The 13,588-nt window shown below is 34.2% G+C and overlaps 1 protein-coding gene across 1 annotated transcript in view; it reads right to left on the bottom strand.

Annotated features, from left to right (window-relative positions):
* SLC12A2 (solute carrier family 12 (sodium/potassium/chloride transporter), member 2) overlaps positions 1-13,588 on the bottom strand; it is a 92,022-nt gene that overhangs the window by 35,356 nt on the left and 43,078 nt on the right. Inside the window, exons 5-10 of the mRNA XM_012645036.1 lie at positions 12,435-12,574; positions 9,803-9,913; positions 8,292-8,400; positions 3,339-3,466; positions 3,161-3,245; positions 278-429 (exon numbers count right to left, since the gene is read on the bottom strand). Coding sequence (XP_012500490.1) covers positions 278-429; positions 3,161-3,245; positions 3,339-3,466; positions 8,292-8,400; positions 9,803-9,913; positions 12,435-12,574 — 725 coding nt within the window. The remainder of the gene's footprint in view (positions 1-277; positions 430-3,160; positions 3,246-3,338; positions 3,467-8,291; positions 8,401-9,802; positions 9,914-12,434; positions 12,575-13,588) is intronic.

The raw sequence follows: 13,588 nt of genomic DNA, 5'->3' as shown, positions 1-13,588 counted from the left end.
ACACACACACACACACACACACACACACACACACACTGTATCTTATACTCTATTATAAAAGTATTATCCTTAGGGGCCCTTTATCCTTGAACAGCCTCAGATTTAATCCTTTTGTAGTTTTCTCTTTGTCCAATTAGTGATCTACATTTTTGGGGAATATAAAGTAACAATAGTCCTCCCTTCTAAGTTATGGCTCTATTCTGAATGGTCAGATCTGATAGCTGTCTGACCCCTACATAAATATCAAATGTCTGTATCATATAAATTCGATGCTCACCTGGAAGTTGTTCATTAGGCCATAGGAACAAGGATTGCTTTCACAAAATGAAAAGTCAAAGTTTAATTTGCAGGCTGCAGAAGTACAGTTTGTTAGCTCTGTTACAATAGTGTCATTAACGTTCCCAGTGGCATCTCGAACAACACAAGAACCTGGAATACAAATGACAATGAGAATAATACAGCTAACATCCACATTCATTTCAGAATCACATATATTCATAAAGGAATCAAAGCACTGACTGCATATATACACTCACTTATAATAGCATACACAGCATTTTTAGTTAAGATAGCTTTACCTTGAACAGAATTTGGAAAGCATTGTGTTCCCCAATATTTAAGGAGTGAAACTGAACCTTTTATAAAGAATAGTATTTATACATATACACTTAGAAACCTTATAAATATAGCTGTGGAAAATGGTATATTAGCAAAACTGTCTCCTGGCCTATTTGATTAAGATGACCTTAAGTAAATATAAAAACATTGTATTAAAAAATGGTAATAATGTTTTCCTATACTCCAAATATTTTACAGGTGAAATATAGCCAAAAATCAGACTTCAGGTAATATCAATCTTCTCTGAGGGAAAAACAAGTTGAATATTAATGAATTATAATTCTATTTAAACTTTTGTCTCAAATACAATTACCCTGACAATAAGAAAATATACGGTATCTGAGATTTGCTTAAAAATAATCCATGGGGCACTGACTGGGTATAGATGAAGCAAGATTAACCATGTACTAATATTTTTTCTAACTTTTTTGAAGTTGGGTGACATTGGGCTAATTATTATAGAAAATGCTCTACTTTTCTATAAACCAAACACTTCCATGATGAAATATTTCAAAAATTACCTTAAATAAGCACTTCATCATTCATTATAACATACAACTAATAGTAATTACCATTCCTTACACTTTACATATTTTTAGTTTCTGAAGCACTTTAACCGTTTTATTTCATCATGTATCGGGTTAATATTTTAGGCATTATAGAAAAAACTGAACAATAAATGGAAAACTAAGTTTGAAAGGGAGAATATTTTAATGACTACACAGACTACATACAGTTCTTCATTTTTCAATTTCTTCATCTACCTTTCAGAGCAATGTCTGCAAAACCTAAAAGCACCTCTGAACCATTGAAGGGTCGGGGGAGAGCAGAGCCCTGCAGCTCCCACTAGTCCCAAAGCAGCTATGTTTTCATGTACTTCATTTTCTGATGTTCTATACCTGCAGTTTTGGGAGGGGAAAGGGTTCCATTGCTTTGAACTAGTTAAATAACCACTGGTATACAGGCTATCTTTCCTGGCCTACCTACTGAACATCAGGGAGAAGGGGCTACTTTTATTGCTCCAAGGGCCAGTGTAGACAGAATAAGTCTACACTGAGTATGAGGGGCAGGAATTTTAGAGGGTTAAGTAAAAATAGAAAATGTTTATCTGCCGTAACAAATTATTTTACAAGTTAAAACATAATCAGTTTTATCATTCTTTAAATTAAGACTAAATTTTCTTTAGCTAGCTTATACATAACGTATACAAGCATGCTGGGAATTTTTAGGGGAACACATCTATCTTGCTAAGGATACATGTGTGTGTGTATGGATTGTCAGGACATATAAAAACCAAATTCCTCTTTAAATGTCAGTTTAGCCCACCATGATGATATTATTAGTATTTCTAACTATCATGTAGTGAAAGTTCAAAATTACATTTAAGCAAATAACAGCAGAGTTTGTAAATATAGTTCTGTAATTACTCCCTAACAAATCAGTGCATATATGGCAAAAATGAAATTTTCTTACTGAAATACAATGGACATTGCATTATGGAGTCTATGAGCCCGGAGTTCATGATTCTTTAGTATTAGACTAATATATACTTTTGTATTATGTTTAAGAAATGTAACCGTAAAAATTGGCTTTTAGAGTTTAGATATTTAAAAAAATGCTTACTTTTTAAGAAAGTATTTTCTTGAAAGTATACAGTTTCATGAAAGTGTAATAAACTCGAACAATTTATGCAGTCACTGTATGCAAATTGCATGTAAATTAATAGTAATCATAATAAATTTTTAAATAGAGTTTTTTGAACTAGAATGTTCCAGTAAATTTTAAGAGCCTACGTTGTAAATAGCCTTTAAAGACTTGATTTAAAAAACCAAAAAACTCCTTGCCATGAAAAAAATTCTTTAAAGCTAGCATCATTATCTTTGGTAGTAAAATCCCTTGAGCTTCGATTCTTTCATCTATAAAACAGGCATTGAGAGACTGGTTGATCACTTAAGTCTTTCCAAGTTCTAAAATGCTATGAGACCATGAATGCAATAAAATAGTTTTAAAACCATTTTCATTCAATTTAAGACTTTAGTAAAACTTTTCATTCAACTTAGTATGTCCTGTTCTTCAAAATCAGTGTTTCTGTAGTAAAAAAGGCAGGCAATGCTTGATGACCTTGAAACAATCTTCATATAATAAAATTATATAAAAATACAAATAATTACCATAAACAAACATACTCAGAAATTTGTAGATCAGAGAGTAAAATTCATTTGCTTCCACACATGAACTATGTTTTCTATAAACATATCTCAGTGAAATTTAAGAGTTTACGGATAGGATTTTATATAATTTTCTAATTTACTATAATTAATAGAAATCCTGGAGGAGATATAATAAAGCATTTGGTGGTTCAGATAATGTCTATAAAAGTCACTATTAGTTTTCTTAAAACTGTTTTTGAATTCACATAAAAAACTTCATGCCTTTTTATTGAAATATTTCTGAATTTAAAAGTTAGAAAGTGTCATGAAATATTTATAGTATGTACATCATGAAATTTCTGAAACACATAAAGAAATGTAAGGCTATTTACCTACAGATACTGCAATTCCTACGTAAACCAACGTAGTAATTAAAATGGCTAAGAGTGTTCCTTTGGGTATGGCTGACTGAGGATCCTAGAAGACAAGAAGATTTTTTTAAGTCTATCTTTAAAAATAAATATACATATACCACTTTTTTACATATAATTGATACAATATAATACTTACTGCAAGATCACCTGAGATATTTGCTCCAGCAAGAATACCAGTTGCAGCAGGAAAAAAGATGGCAAATACAGAAAAGAAAGTCTCCTCCTCTCGAAAATCTGGCCCAAAGTTCTCATTAAATATTTCAGCTGTGGAGAACAAAACATTTCTGCAATTAATGGATCACAGATTAGACCATAACGGTTTAGGTCAAGAGTAATTGGTATATAGGACTCCTAACTTTTCTTTGGTTGACGTAAGTGGTAAATTCTTACATATTTCCTAAATAAAGTATTGGTATTCTTCTTTTCTTTCATGAAGGAATGGTTTACAATCAAAATGACGATCCAATCTGGGTCATATATTTCAAGAGCCTCTGACTTGATTTTATTACCAGACCAAATGTAAATCAAAGTGTGGACAACCCTCTCAATCTCGAGGTCAAAGAAACAAGGGAGGTAAGGTAACAGAAGGAATATCATGCTAAAAAGGAGCCATTTTTTCCACAACTTTCAGCTTACATTACTTTCTGTACAGATTTTGGTCCACAGCTTTCTCCATTGCCTAGTGGTGACGTGTTTGATTTTCGAGGCTGTCAGATAATTATAGCTAAGGCATCCTAAGTGAAGATCTTTTCCATTTCAACAATAAGTTTCAACCAGTCCTATTGTTTTCATTTTTTCTAAAAGATAGAACCTGATACTAAAACAACCAATTAACTGTAATTTATCCATCCCTCCATTCAATATTTAAGTACCTACCTACCATGTGCCAGGTCCTGATTTAGAGCTACCTAGTATCTCAAAGTGCTTAGAGATACCTTATAAACAAGCTAGACATTGTTCCTGCCTTCATGGAACTTAAGAGTCTCAATGGGGAGCTACAAAATAAGAAACAGGCCACTGTAAACGGCAGTAAACATACTGATGAAAACAGGGTGTTGCGACAGCGAATAAAAGAGAATCCAATTCAATGTGGTTACAGAAGGCGAAACAAATATATTAATAACTAAGGAGATAATACTTAAGCTGAGACTTTATTGAGCAAGAAACAGCCATGCGATAATCAAGGAAAAGAGTATACCAAAAATAACCGACATATATGAAGACTCCAAGGCAGGAAAAGGTTTAGCTCTTTTGAGGAAATAAAAGAACTCTTAGAGTAAGAGGGAGAATTAAATAAGATTGGAGAGAACAGTGAAGGTCAGATTATCTAAAATTTTATAAAAGTTTAAACTGTATCCTAAATAAAATACAAAGCCAAGGCTGGGTTAGAAACACACAATGACACACTGTGACTGACGCTGTGTGGATGCGGTGTGGGCAACGGACCGAAGGTCAACACCTGAAGCAGGGAGACCGAGGTTGCCGCAGTGGTTTAATTTAGGGATAGGAGGAAAACGTGCTGATGAGAAAGGATTAGAAGTTAAGACGAGCAGGTAGGAACAGGAAACACTGAGGTCCTGGTTTCCTTTACTTACTTAGATGAAAAAGCCTGAGAAGGAATAAGTAGGAGACACATCAAATAATCAGCTGGATGTATATTTGGACTTGACAAGGAAAGATTCAGGAACAGAAACATGTCAGGCTCTTGATAATATTTTGAGCTCTGAAAATAGATACCACTGAGGTAAAGAATACGGGTAGAAGGCCAGGATCATATTCTGTGCAACTCTGCATTTAAAGGATAGGAAGTCAAAAAGGAGTGCAGGATGTGAATAAACAAGAAAAAATAAATAAGTAAAGGACAGGAAGGCGCGAAGGGGTAGTAGGAGGAACAGACATAGCAGCAGTGACTTACGCAGGACACCAAGGGTGTCTGACATCAAATAAAACAAAAGAGTTTCAAGAGCATAACTAAGAGCATTGTTGAGGCAAAGAATGAAAACACTGCACATTGAATCTACCACGATGTGATTGTGACGCTGACAGGCAGAATCCAGACCAGAGGGGCTAAGGAAAAAACCACTTGAAAGTTTGATGGGTGCCAGGCTGTGCACAGCCTCGAAGTCCCCTGCACAGATTACTTATTAACTACAAAGAAGAAATTGGCAGCCTCGTAATAGGGAAACTGCATACGTACGGCCTTCAGCCAGTAATCAAAATTAACACCATCAGAATGGGGAAAACCGGCAGCATGTGCCCTCCTGATGGGATACACTGAGGAGAACACATCGTCACACAGTGATTCTGACAAAAATGAATAACCTGAATCTATGGAAACAAATCAGACAAACCCAGCTATACGAACCTTCTAAAAAACAAATGAGACAGGCATGGTGGCTCACGCCTGTAATCCTAACACACTGGGAGGCCAAGGTGGGAGGATACCTTGAGGCCAGGAGTTTGAGACCAGCCTGGGCAATAGCAAGACCCCATCTCTACAAAAAAATTTTTTACAAATTAGCCAGGCATGGTGGCACGTGCCTGTAGTCCCAGCTACTGGAGGCTGAGGCAGGAGGACCACTTGGGCCCAGGAGTCGGAGGCTGCAGTGAGCTATGATGATGCCCTCTAGCCCAGGCAACAGAGGGAGACCCTGTCTTTTTTTTTTTTTTATTCCAAAAAGGACTGTACTCTTGAAAAATGTCAGTATCATGAAAGATAAAAAAGGCTAAGGAGCTGTTCCAGATTTGAGGGGAATTAAAATTATGTAAAGAACCATTTAAAAAAAAAAAGTGAAGAAACATGACAACTGAATGCAATATATGATCCTGGATTGGATCCTTGACTAGGAAAAAATAAAAGTTGTTATAAAGATCTTTACAGGGACAAGTAGAAAGATTTGCACATGGACTGTTATGTTAGATATTAGTGCTGTGCCGGAGTTAAACCTCCTGAATTGCTCTTTTCCTCAGTAGAGACAAGCTGAAGTATTGAGAGGTAAGAAGTCATGATTTCTGCAACTTAGCTCAGCTCAAAAGGCTTAGCAATCATAGCAATAAGTAGATATATATGGAGTGATAAAACAAATGTGGAAAAAAGGATATAAAAATGTTCATCACTGGTGAATCCAGGTGAAGGGTGTAAAGAGTTTATTGTATTATTTTTCAAGTTTTCTGTAGACTTGATTTTTTAATAACAAGGAGTAAGTAGAAGATGAAGATTTGAGAAATCTGCTTATGAAAGGAAACTGAAAAGTGAGGTGGTAACTGGAAGGGAATAAAAAACAAGAGACAGCATTTTCGAGGATGGGAATTACTACCGCAAGTCTCTAAGCTTGTACAGAGGTGAAAGTTTTGACACAGGGAAGCAAGCAGATGACCAAAAGACAAATGTCTTTGAGAAAGTAAAAGAAATGGGATCCAGAACACATCAGAAGCACTAGTCTTTGATGAAAGAGAAATACTTCTCATATCAGAAAGAAAAAAAGAAAAGAAAATGAATACCGCTATTAAGTAGTCATTTGAACTGACAACTTTATCAATATAACCTGTTCACGACAGACGTACCTTAGTATAACAAATAAGAAGAGAGCCAAGCAGTACCAAGCACCAAAAAATAAAGTCACATGCCAAAGAATGCTTAGATTAACCTCACATTGAGATAGCCCAGATGTGTTGCTTGAATGCAATATAAACTATTACTATACTATTAACTAACTTTCATAAGTTGTCAGAGATCTGAAAAAAAGAAAATGAAAAATGTGGCTTAGCAGGTATTTACAGATATTTTAAAATAAAGTCATAAGCAATTGTATAATTTTATTATATAATTTTTGTATAATCATTGAGAATATTTTTAGAAGTAACCATCCACTATAATTTTTAACACTTCCTTTAGGAATAAAAGTGACAAAAACAAGTATTCCAAAAAATGTATAATACAAGAAAATTAAAGTGAAAAAAATCATTCATAACTAGAAATGTCACAAATAGACGTACGAGTGCACAAAATACAGAAAATTACCTAACTGACGCTACTAACTTCCATTTCTGGCACTCCCAGTAGAAACCTCTTCCCCTAATCCAGGAAATCAGCAATTTAAAGCCCATTTTAGAAGTAGGCATATGCACTAGTAATCAGAACAGAAATCATAATATAAACCTAGGACCAGTAGGCACAAATAATAAGTGGGTGCCCTTGGCTAAGGTAAGAACCTGAAACAATTCGTATCAGAAAACTGCCCAGCCAACTAAATCAGTGTCAGATGTAGGTCAAACCAGTGCTACTCAACAAACGATTGAACTAAGGACTGTACGTTGTCACCAGTCAGCAACAAGATTCAGGAGCTTACAGAATGTAAATCTCTAGCCTCCGTAGTTCAGTTGAGCTGATTTTATTTTTCAGTAAGACTTTCTGAAAGAGGAAGAACATTGATTTATACTCCACATCTTTTCACAGATGACTGAGTAGCTCCGGGGAAGAAAACTCAGGAGGACTGAAGCTAGGCCTTTTTTTCTAGGGCTTAAAAAAGGGGGTCAGTCAAATGAAGATACACAGACCTACGAACTTGAGGGAAAAGCCTCTCTCATGCTGCTGCAACTTATTCTCTCCAACTTGCATTTTCCCTGCAGAGACAGATTCAGAGCTGCCCAATCAAGTGGGAAGATGATGGGGGCAGGGGATACAGATAGGAACTTTAGGAAATAAAAAATGACAAGTAAATTCTCACACAAGTTGTAGAAAAATTTCACAATCACACCAAGAGACTACATCTAAAAGAATGAAAAAGACACATTAGAACAAAAGTTACAAATTCAAAAAATTAGTAGAGAACAAAAGCACTTTTTCTCAGTAGCACTGATTTCTCTATATTCCATCATCTTTTGCTGCCAATAATAAAAAATGAAAGATATAAATAGTGATTTTTACTCCAACGGTACAACACACATAAACCTAAACTGAATTGTAAATTAGTGTGAATACCAGACCATATTCAATTACATTACAAAATACCTAAAATGTACTAAACTTATTTAATAATAGAATGTTATAATATGTACGCTTAAAAAGAATTCAATCTTTTTTACTTACATTTATAACCAAAGAAACCTTTGGGCTTCTTGCTCTCCAATGGGATAAATGTTCCTATGATGAAATCAGCAATGGCAAGAAGTAGAATCACCAAAAGAACAATCTGAGCCTGTAATTTTAAACATTAAAAATCAAAATCAAATATATTGTGTCTATACTTTGATTCAATTCTACTAGAATATAACTTGCACAAGGGAAAGGATTTCTGTTCACCTGTATCGACAGTACCTCAAACAGGGCCAAACACCAAGTAGGTGTTCAATACATTTTTGTTTAATGAACAAACATTTCTTTAAAGAAATACCTTAAAATGGTCAATATACTGGGGATGTGCATGCCCTCCCACAAAGCATAAAGACGCTGTAAATTCCAAAGCACTGCAGGCTTACACCATCCTGTATCATTCATTTCCTGTCTCTTCTACCTTAGCACTATAGTCTTGACGTGGAGAATATATTTGTCACAAACACAAGTTTTATACAAGGTCCAAACACAATGCTGAATGTGTGATTGCTACAGAAAAAGAAGACAAAGTACAGAAAGAAGAAGACAATGTGGAGGAGGGGAATGCAAGTAGCAATGGGACTGGAAGGAAAGAATATCTATGAGAACTACCACCTCCCTTTTTCACTCTGAATCTCCCAATAAAACTGAGCAGACACTCATGAAAAACTGTGTCATTTGTGAGAACAAGAACTACTTATATGCTGATCATGTCCCAGGTAGTAAGAAATACTATTCTTCTCAATAAGGTCAATTTGTTAAATGTGTAAATAAATGATTTAATTTTACATTAATATGACTTTCAAATATATAACAAGCTGGGGAAAAAATTATTCTTTCAGAATTTCCCAATTTTTGGTTTGGTAAATAGTTTATCATACAAAAGTCACAAATACGTGACTTCTGTGAAATCTACAAAAGTAAACATCTTTGTGGATCCATTACTCAGGAAACCAGAGCTGTGCTGTCTCATACTCTAATTCTCAACAATGCAGAAACAATTCTGGGTGCTCTGCCTATAGGTAACATGTGACATTCAGCAATTTTTTCCAGAGACAATGACACTGGCTTTGGTAGTCATGACTTCTGAGATTTCAATAGCAAGAAGCAAGAATAGCTTCTCTATCTTCACATGGGTACTACCTTTCAGTTACTGCTCCATGTTTATTTTTAAACTAAACTTTAATATAAATTATGAAGCCAAATATTTAATTTGGGCTATATAATATATTTTCCTGAGCATATCTACTTACTGTAAAACAAGATCGGGGAATTGGCAAGAAGATGGGAAATTCAAAATTTAGAAAGTACTGTGTTAACTGAGTGTTATCTCCAAATATTCTTTACCTTATCAAGTAGAAAATAACCTCATACATAAACTTCTGTGAAAATGGCCATTTAGGTGCCACTAGAATCTGAAAATATTACCATACTTTACAGCATTACCAAAACACAAACTCTAAAAGTTCATATATGAAATATTTACAGGTGTTCCTATCATGACTTACTTTTGCTTCCCACTCCATTCCGGCTACTGAGATACCTAAAAGAATCACCACTGTAATGGCTCCAATAATTCGGATATCATTGATTTCATCTATCATAAGAATGGAATGTTCCTAGAAAAGATAGTTATATATATAATGAGCAATATTAATTATTTTACATAAACTCTGAAATTCTTTTTGAAACATTTTAGAAATATCACAGCACCTTACATGTAGAAGTTGTTTACTTAACAAATAAATGGAAGACCTAAAGAAATGAATCACTTAAATACTATTGAGGTGTCATTTAAGTATTTGATAACATCAAATGTATGATTAAATTAACACTGCTATTTAATATAGGCTCAGTAAAGCAAAAGAAATTGCCAACAAGCACACAAATTATGACTAGTATTGCAGTTAGGATTTTTTAAAGTTACATGGCAAAAATATATTTCACATTCATTGTGACTAGTGAACTCATGCTTTTAATGGTCTTTTATACTGCATGAGAAAAAGAAATAAACACATTTTCATGCTGTTGTTCAAAAACACACACTGTTCCCATTCTATTTTTAAAAAGTTTCCATTTAGGTTAAAATTAGTTAAAGACTGTGCTATCCTAGTAAACTAGGTAAATAGCTATTTGTGAATTACTATCACTTCTCAAATAAGGTAATAAAAAGCACAAAAAACTAAAATATAACTCAGTATTTCTGATAACTCAGGAAGAATGTATCATATCAACTAAAAAAGAGTATACAAGATTTTAACAACAATTTTATAAATGCTCTTTAAAAAAATATTTTTTTGTAAAAGTCAACCAGGGAGAAAAAAATTTGCTTGAATTCCAGATAAATGAGCTAAATACAAAAATTAGAGAGAAAACCCCCCAGGATCCAAAGAAATTCTTGCCAACCAAAGGCATGGGAAATAATATAATATTTAACGAATATAGTAGGGAGAGTCATTTCTTAGCTTTTTTGAATCTGAAGGATCCCATTTGACTTCATAAAAGAGTATACACCTTTTACTTTGCAAAAAGTTTAATTACAGGTTTTCTGAAGGTCAATTTGACATCTCTTGAATTAATCTGACATTCCCTACAGCATTTAGATAATCATATCTAAGAATTTACTTGCAGATCTAAGAATTTACTTGCAGAAGAAAAAAATGGTGGTAGTATAAGTACCTGTCTATTGATTGGTTTTTAGATTCATGGACTGTGACTGCAAAAGAATACTATAGCTGTGCCTCAATATTTTACATATTAAATCTAGTTTTAAATATTTGTTTGGAATTTGATTAGATTTCTCAATTTAACTTTCCATGAAACAAAATCATTTCTAAACCTTAATCACTCTGATAAGAGTTCAAAGTAAACCTTAAACTTTGAATGCCAAATAAAAACATACACTAAACAATGAAAGAATGTGAACTCAAATAATTATGCTGCTTGCTTACTATATTACAGTCCTTCTTTTTCTCCATCCCTTTGGCCTACACAGGTAAAGGTCAATGCCAATGTAAGGGTCAGTCCTTTACAGATTTTACACTTCCTAATGTACTATATATATACTACTGTAGAAAAAACAGTTACAACCTAACCTAATGTGAACTCTAGGTGTCACTCAACGTTCCTCTCATTTAATAATACTGAGGAATCCTATCTCACCCTTACTTCTTTAATTACACACATCCCAATGACTTTCCAAACAAGTTTTCTGAACTCCAGAGCGGTATTATCAAATGCCCTCTTCCCAGCTCTATCTGGATATATCCCTGCCGTTCCTCAAATTTGCACATCTAAAACTAAACTGTCCTATGTTCTCTGTCTCACAATGAATGGCATTATCTTCCATCTAAATCCCCCAGTTGGAAATTTGCATGTAGATTTGAAATGCTCCTTTCTCTTTCTCTAATTTTCAGTATCCCATTAATCAAGTCTACTCATTCAATTTCTTTAAAATCTCTCAAATTCACCCATGATCACAATAGTAACATAAGCTACTATCTCCTCTCCCAAGACAGCTACTATAACCTTTTACATGGTCTCCGTCTCCAGTTGTGATTCTCAATCCATTCTTTATACCACGGTCAGATACTTCTCTAGGCCCCAAATCCGAGCATGTCATGGCCCCCAATCCCAACCAAGATAAAACCCAAACTTAATTGCAAACAAGACCCTTCCTAATGTGATGCTTTTTTCTCTCTCTAGTCTTCAAACATCTTGCCACTTTGTGCTCCAACCATACTGAAATATTTATAGTTTTCTTAACACATTACACTCCACCCTTTCCGGAAAGGGTGGCCTTTGTTTGCTTTTCTTCCCTATTCTCCTCATACCACCTTACCTTTCCTATTTGCCTGCTAGTGTCTAGACTCCCTTCCTTGGAGAGCTGTTCATTGACACTCTCGTGCTACCTCCACTCCTAATGAGTAAATGCTCCTCCATCATGTTGCCAAGGCCTCCTGCAGGCATCCACTGCTGGCATTCTAATAATGCAAACATCTGTCTATCTTCCATACTTAAACTTCTTGAAGGACCAGTTTCTTGGACACCACATCACTGCTTTTCTAACCTCTGACATGATGGCACATAAGCCTTCAATAAAGATTTGGTAAATGAATGATTAAAAGAAAAGTGAATTACCTTAAGCAACTCCACCACAGTTTCTGCAAATCCAACCACATACATAGCAACTGCAACAGCATTGGCAAAAGCAAAGATCAGACCAATTGCACCACCAAATTCTGGCCCTAGACTTCTAGATATTAAATAATATGCTCCTCCTAAAGAAAAGGAAAGAACAAAAATACTAAAGTTAGGATTTAAAATGCCATACAATACTTTCCATTACACAAGAGTTCACAAAACAGATGCCCCTAGTAAGGCAGCAGCTAAATTAAATGGCAAGTCAGTGAGTGTATACTCAGGTAGAAAACAGCCAAAAAGAATTCTTCACAATCTACATCATTCATTAAAAATTTCCAACATCCAGAGAATTCTCCCCATGTCAAATATAAAATCATCCCATTTAAATCACCCTTTCTCTCTTAAAGCTTAGATTAAAACGGGGCCACAGCCTCTTCCTCATATTCATAGATACCAAGATTATCTCCCAGTGATTTTTCTAAGTAATATATTTAATCTTAAAGTAACTTTTAAAAATACAGTTGACATAATTTCAGTTACTTATATTATGGCAATTTGTTGGGAATATGAATACCAAGACCGAAAAAAGAAAAAGTCTCACAGCAAACTGCAAAGAATAGCATATAATGGCATCCCAGAGAGACACAGTTTGTAGTCTAGTAAACCCTGCCTAAATGACAGAGAAAACAAAGACTTTACAAGAGCTATCATGAAGTAAGTATTTTTCTAACTTAAAAAATAAATCAGTGCTATGATTTGGAATCTAATTCTTACCTGGAATTTCTAAGAGCTCTCCCAAAATTCTAATCTAAATCTAGCCTTTAAGTCATAATCAAAACTTAGTTTTAATAATAATGAAGTTACATAAAGTTATATACATATTTCTATAATATATATGTAAAATATGATAAAATACTTAACTTGTAAGACCATATTAAATATAAAGAAATGTCATTAAACAGTGAATATTTGTTTCTACTGTTCACCCAATATAAAAATAAATGCAGCAAAAAAGTTCTACATCTTGATAAAGCACCAAAACATGCCAACTTCATTTGGAAATACCTACAATAGGTTTTATAGTTGATCCCTTTGATTCCTAGCAATTCTCTCAAAATGTTATACAGCTTAAACCTGTTCATTAAATTTCC

Source organism: Propithecus coquereli, unplaced genomic scaffold, assembly GCF_000956105.1.
Source record: "Propithecus coquereli isolate 6110/MARCELLA unplaced genomic scaffold, Pcoq_1.0 Scaffold224, whole genome shotgun sequence".
Lineage (NCBI taxonomy): Eukaryota > Metazoa > Chordata > Mammalia > Primates > Indriidae > Propithecus > Propithecus coquereli.
This window is presented reverse-complemented; position numbering and strand designations above follow the sequence as displayed.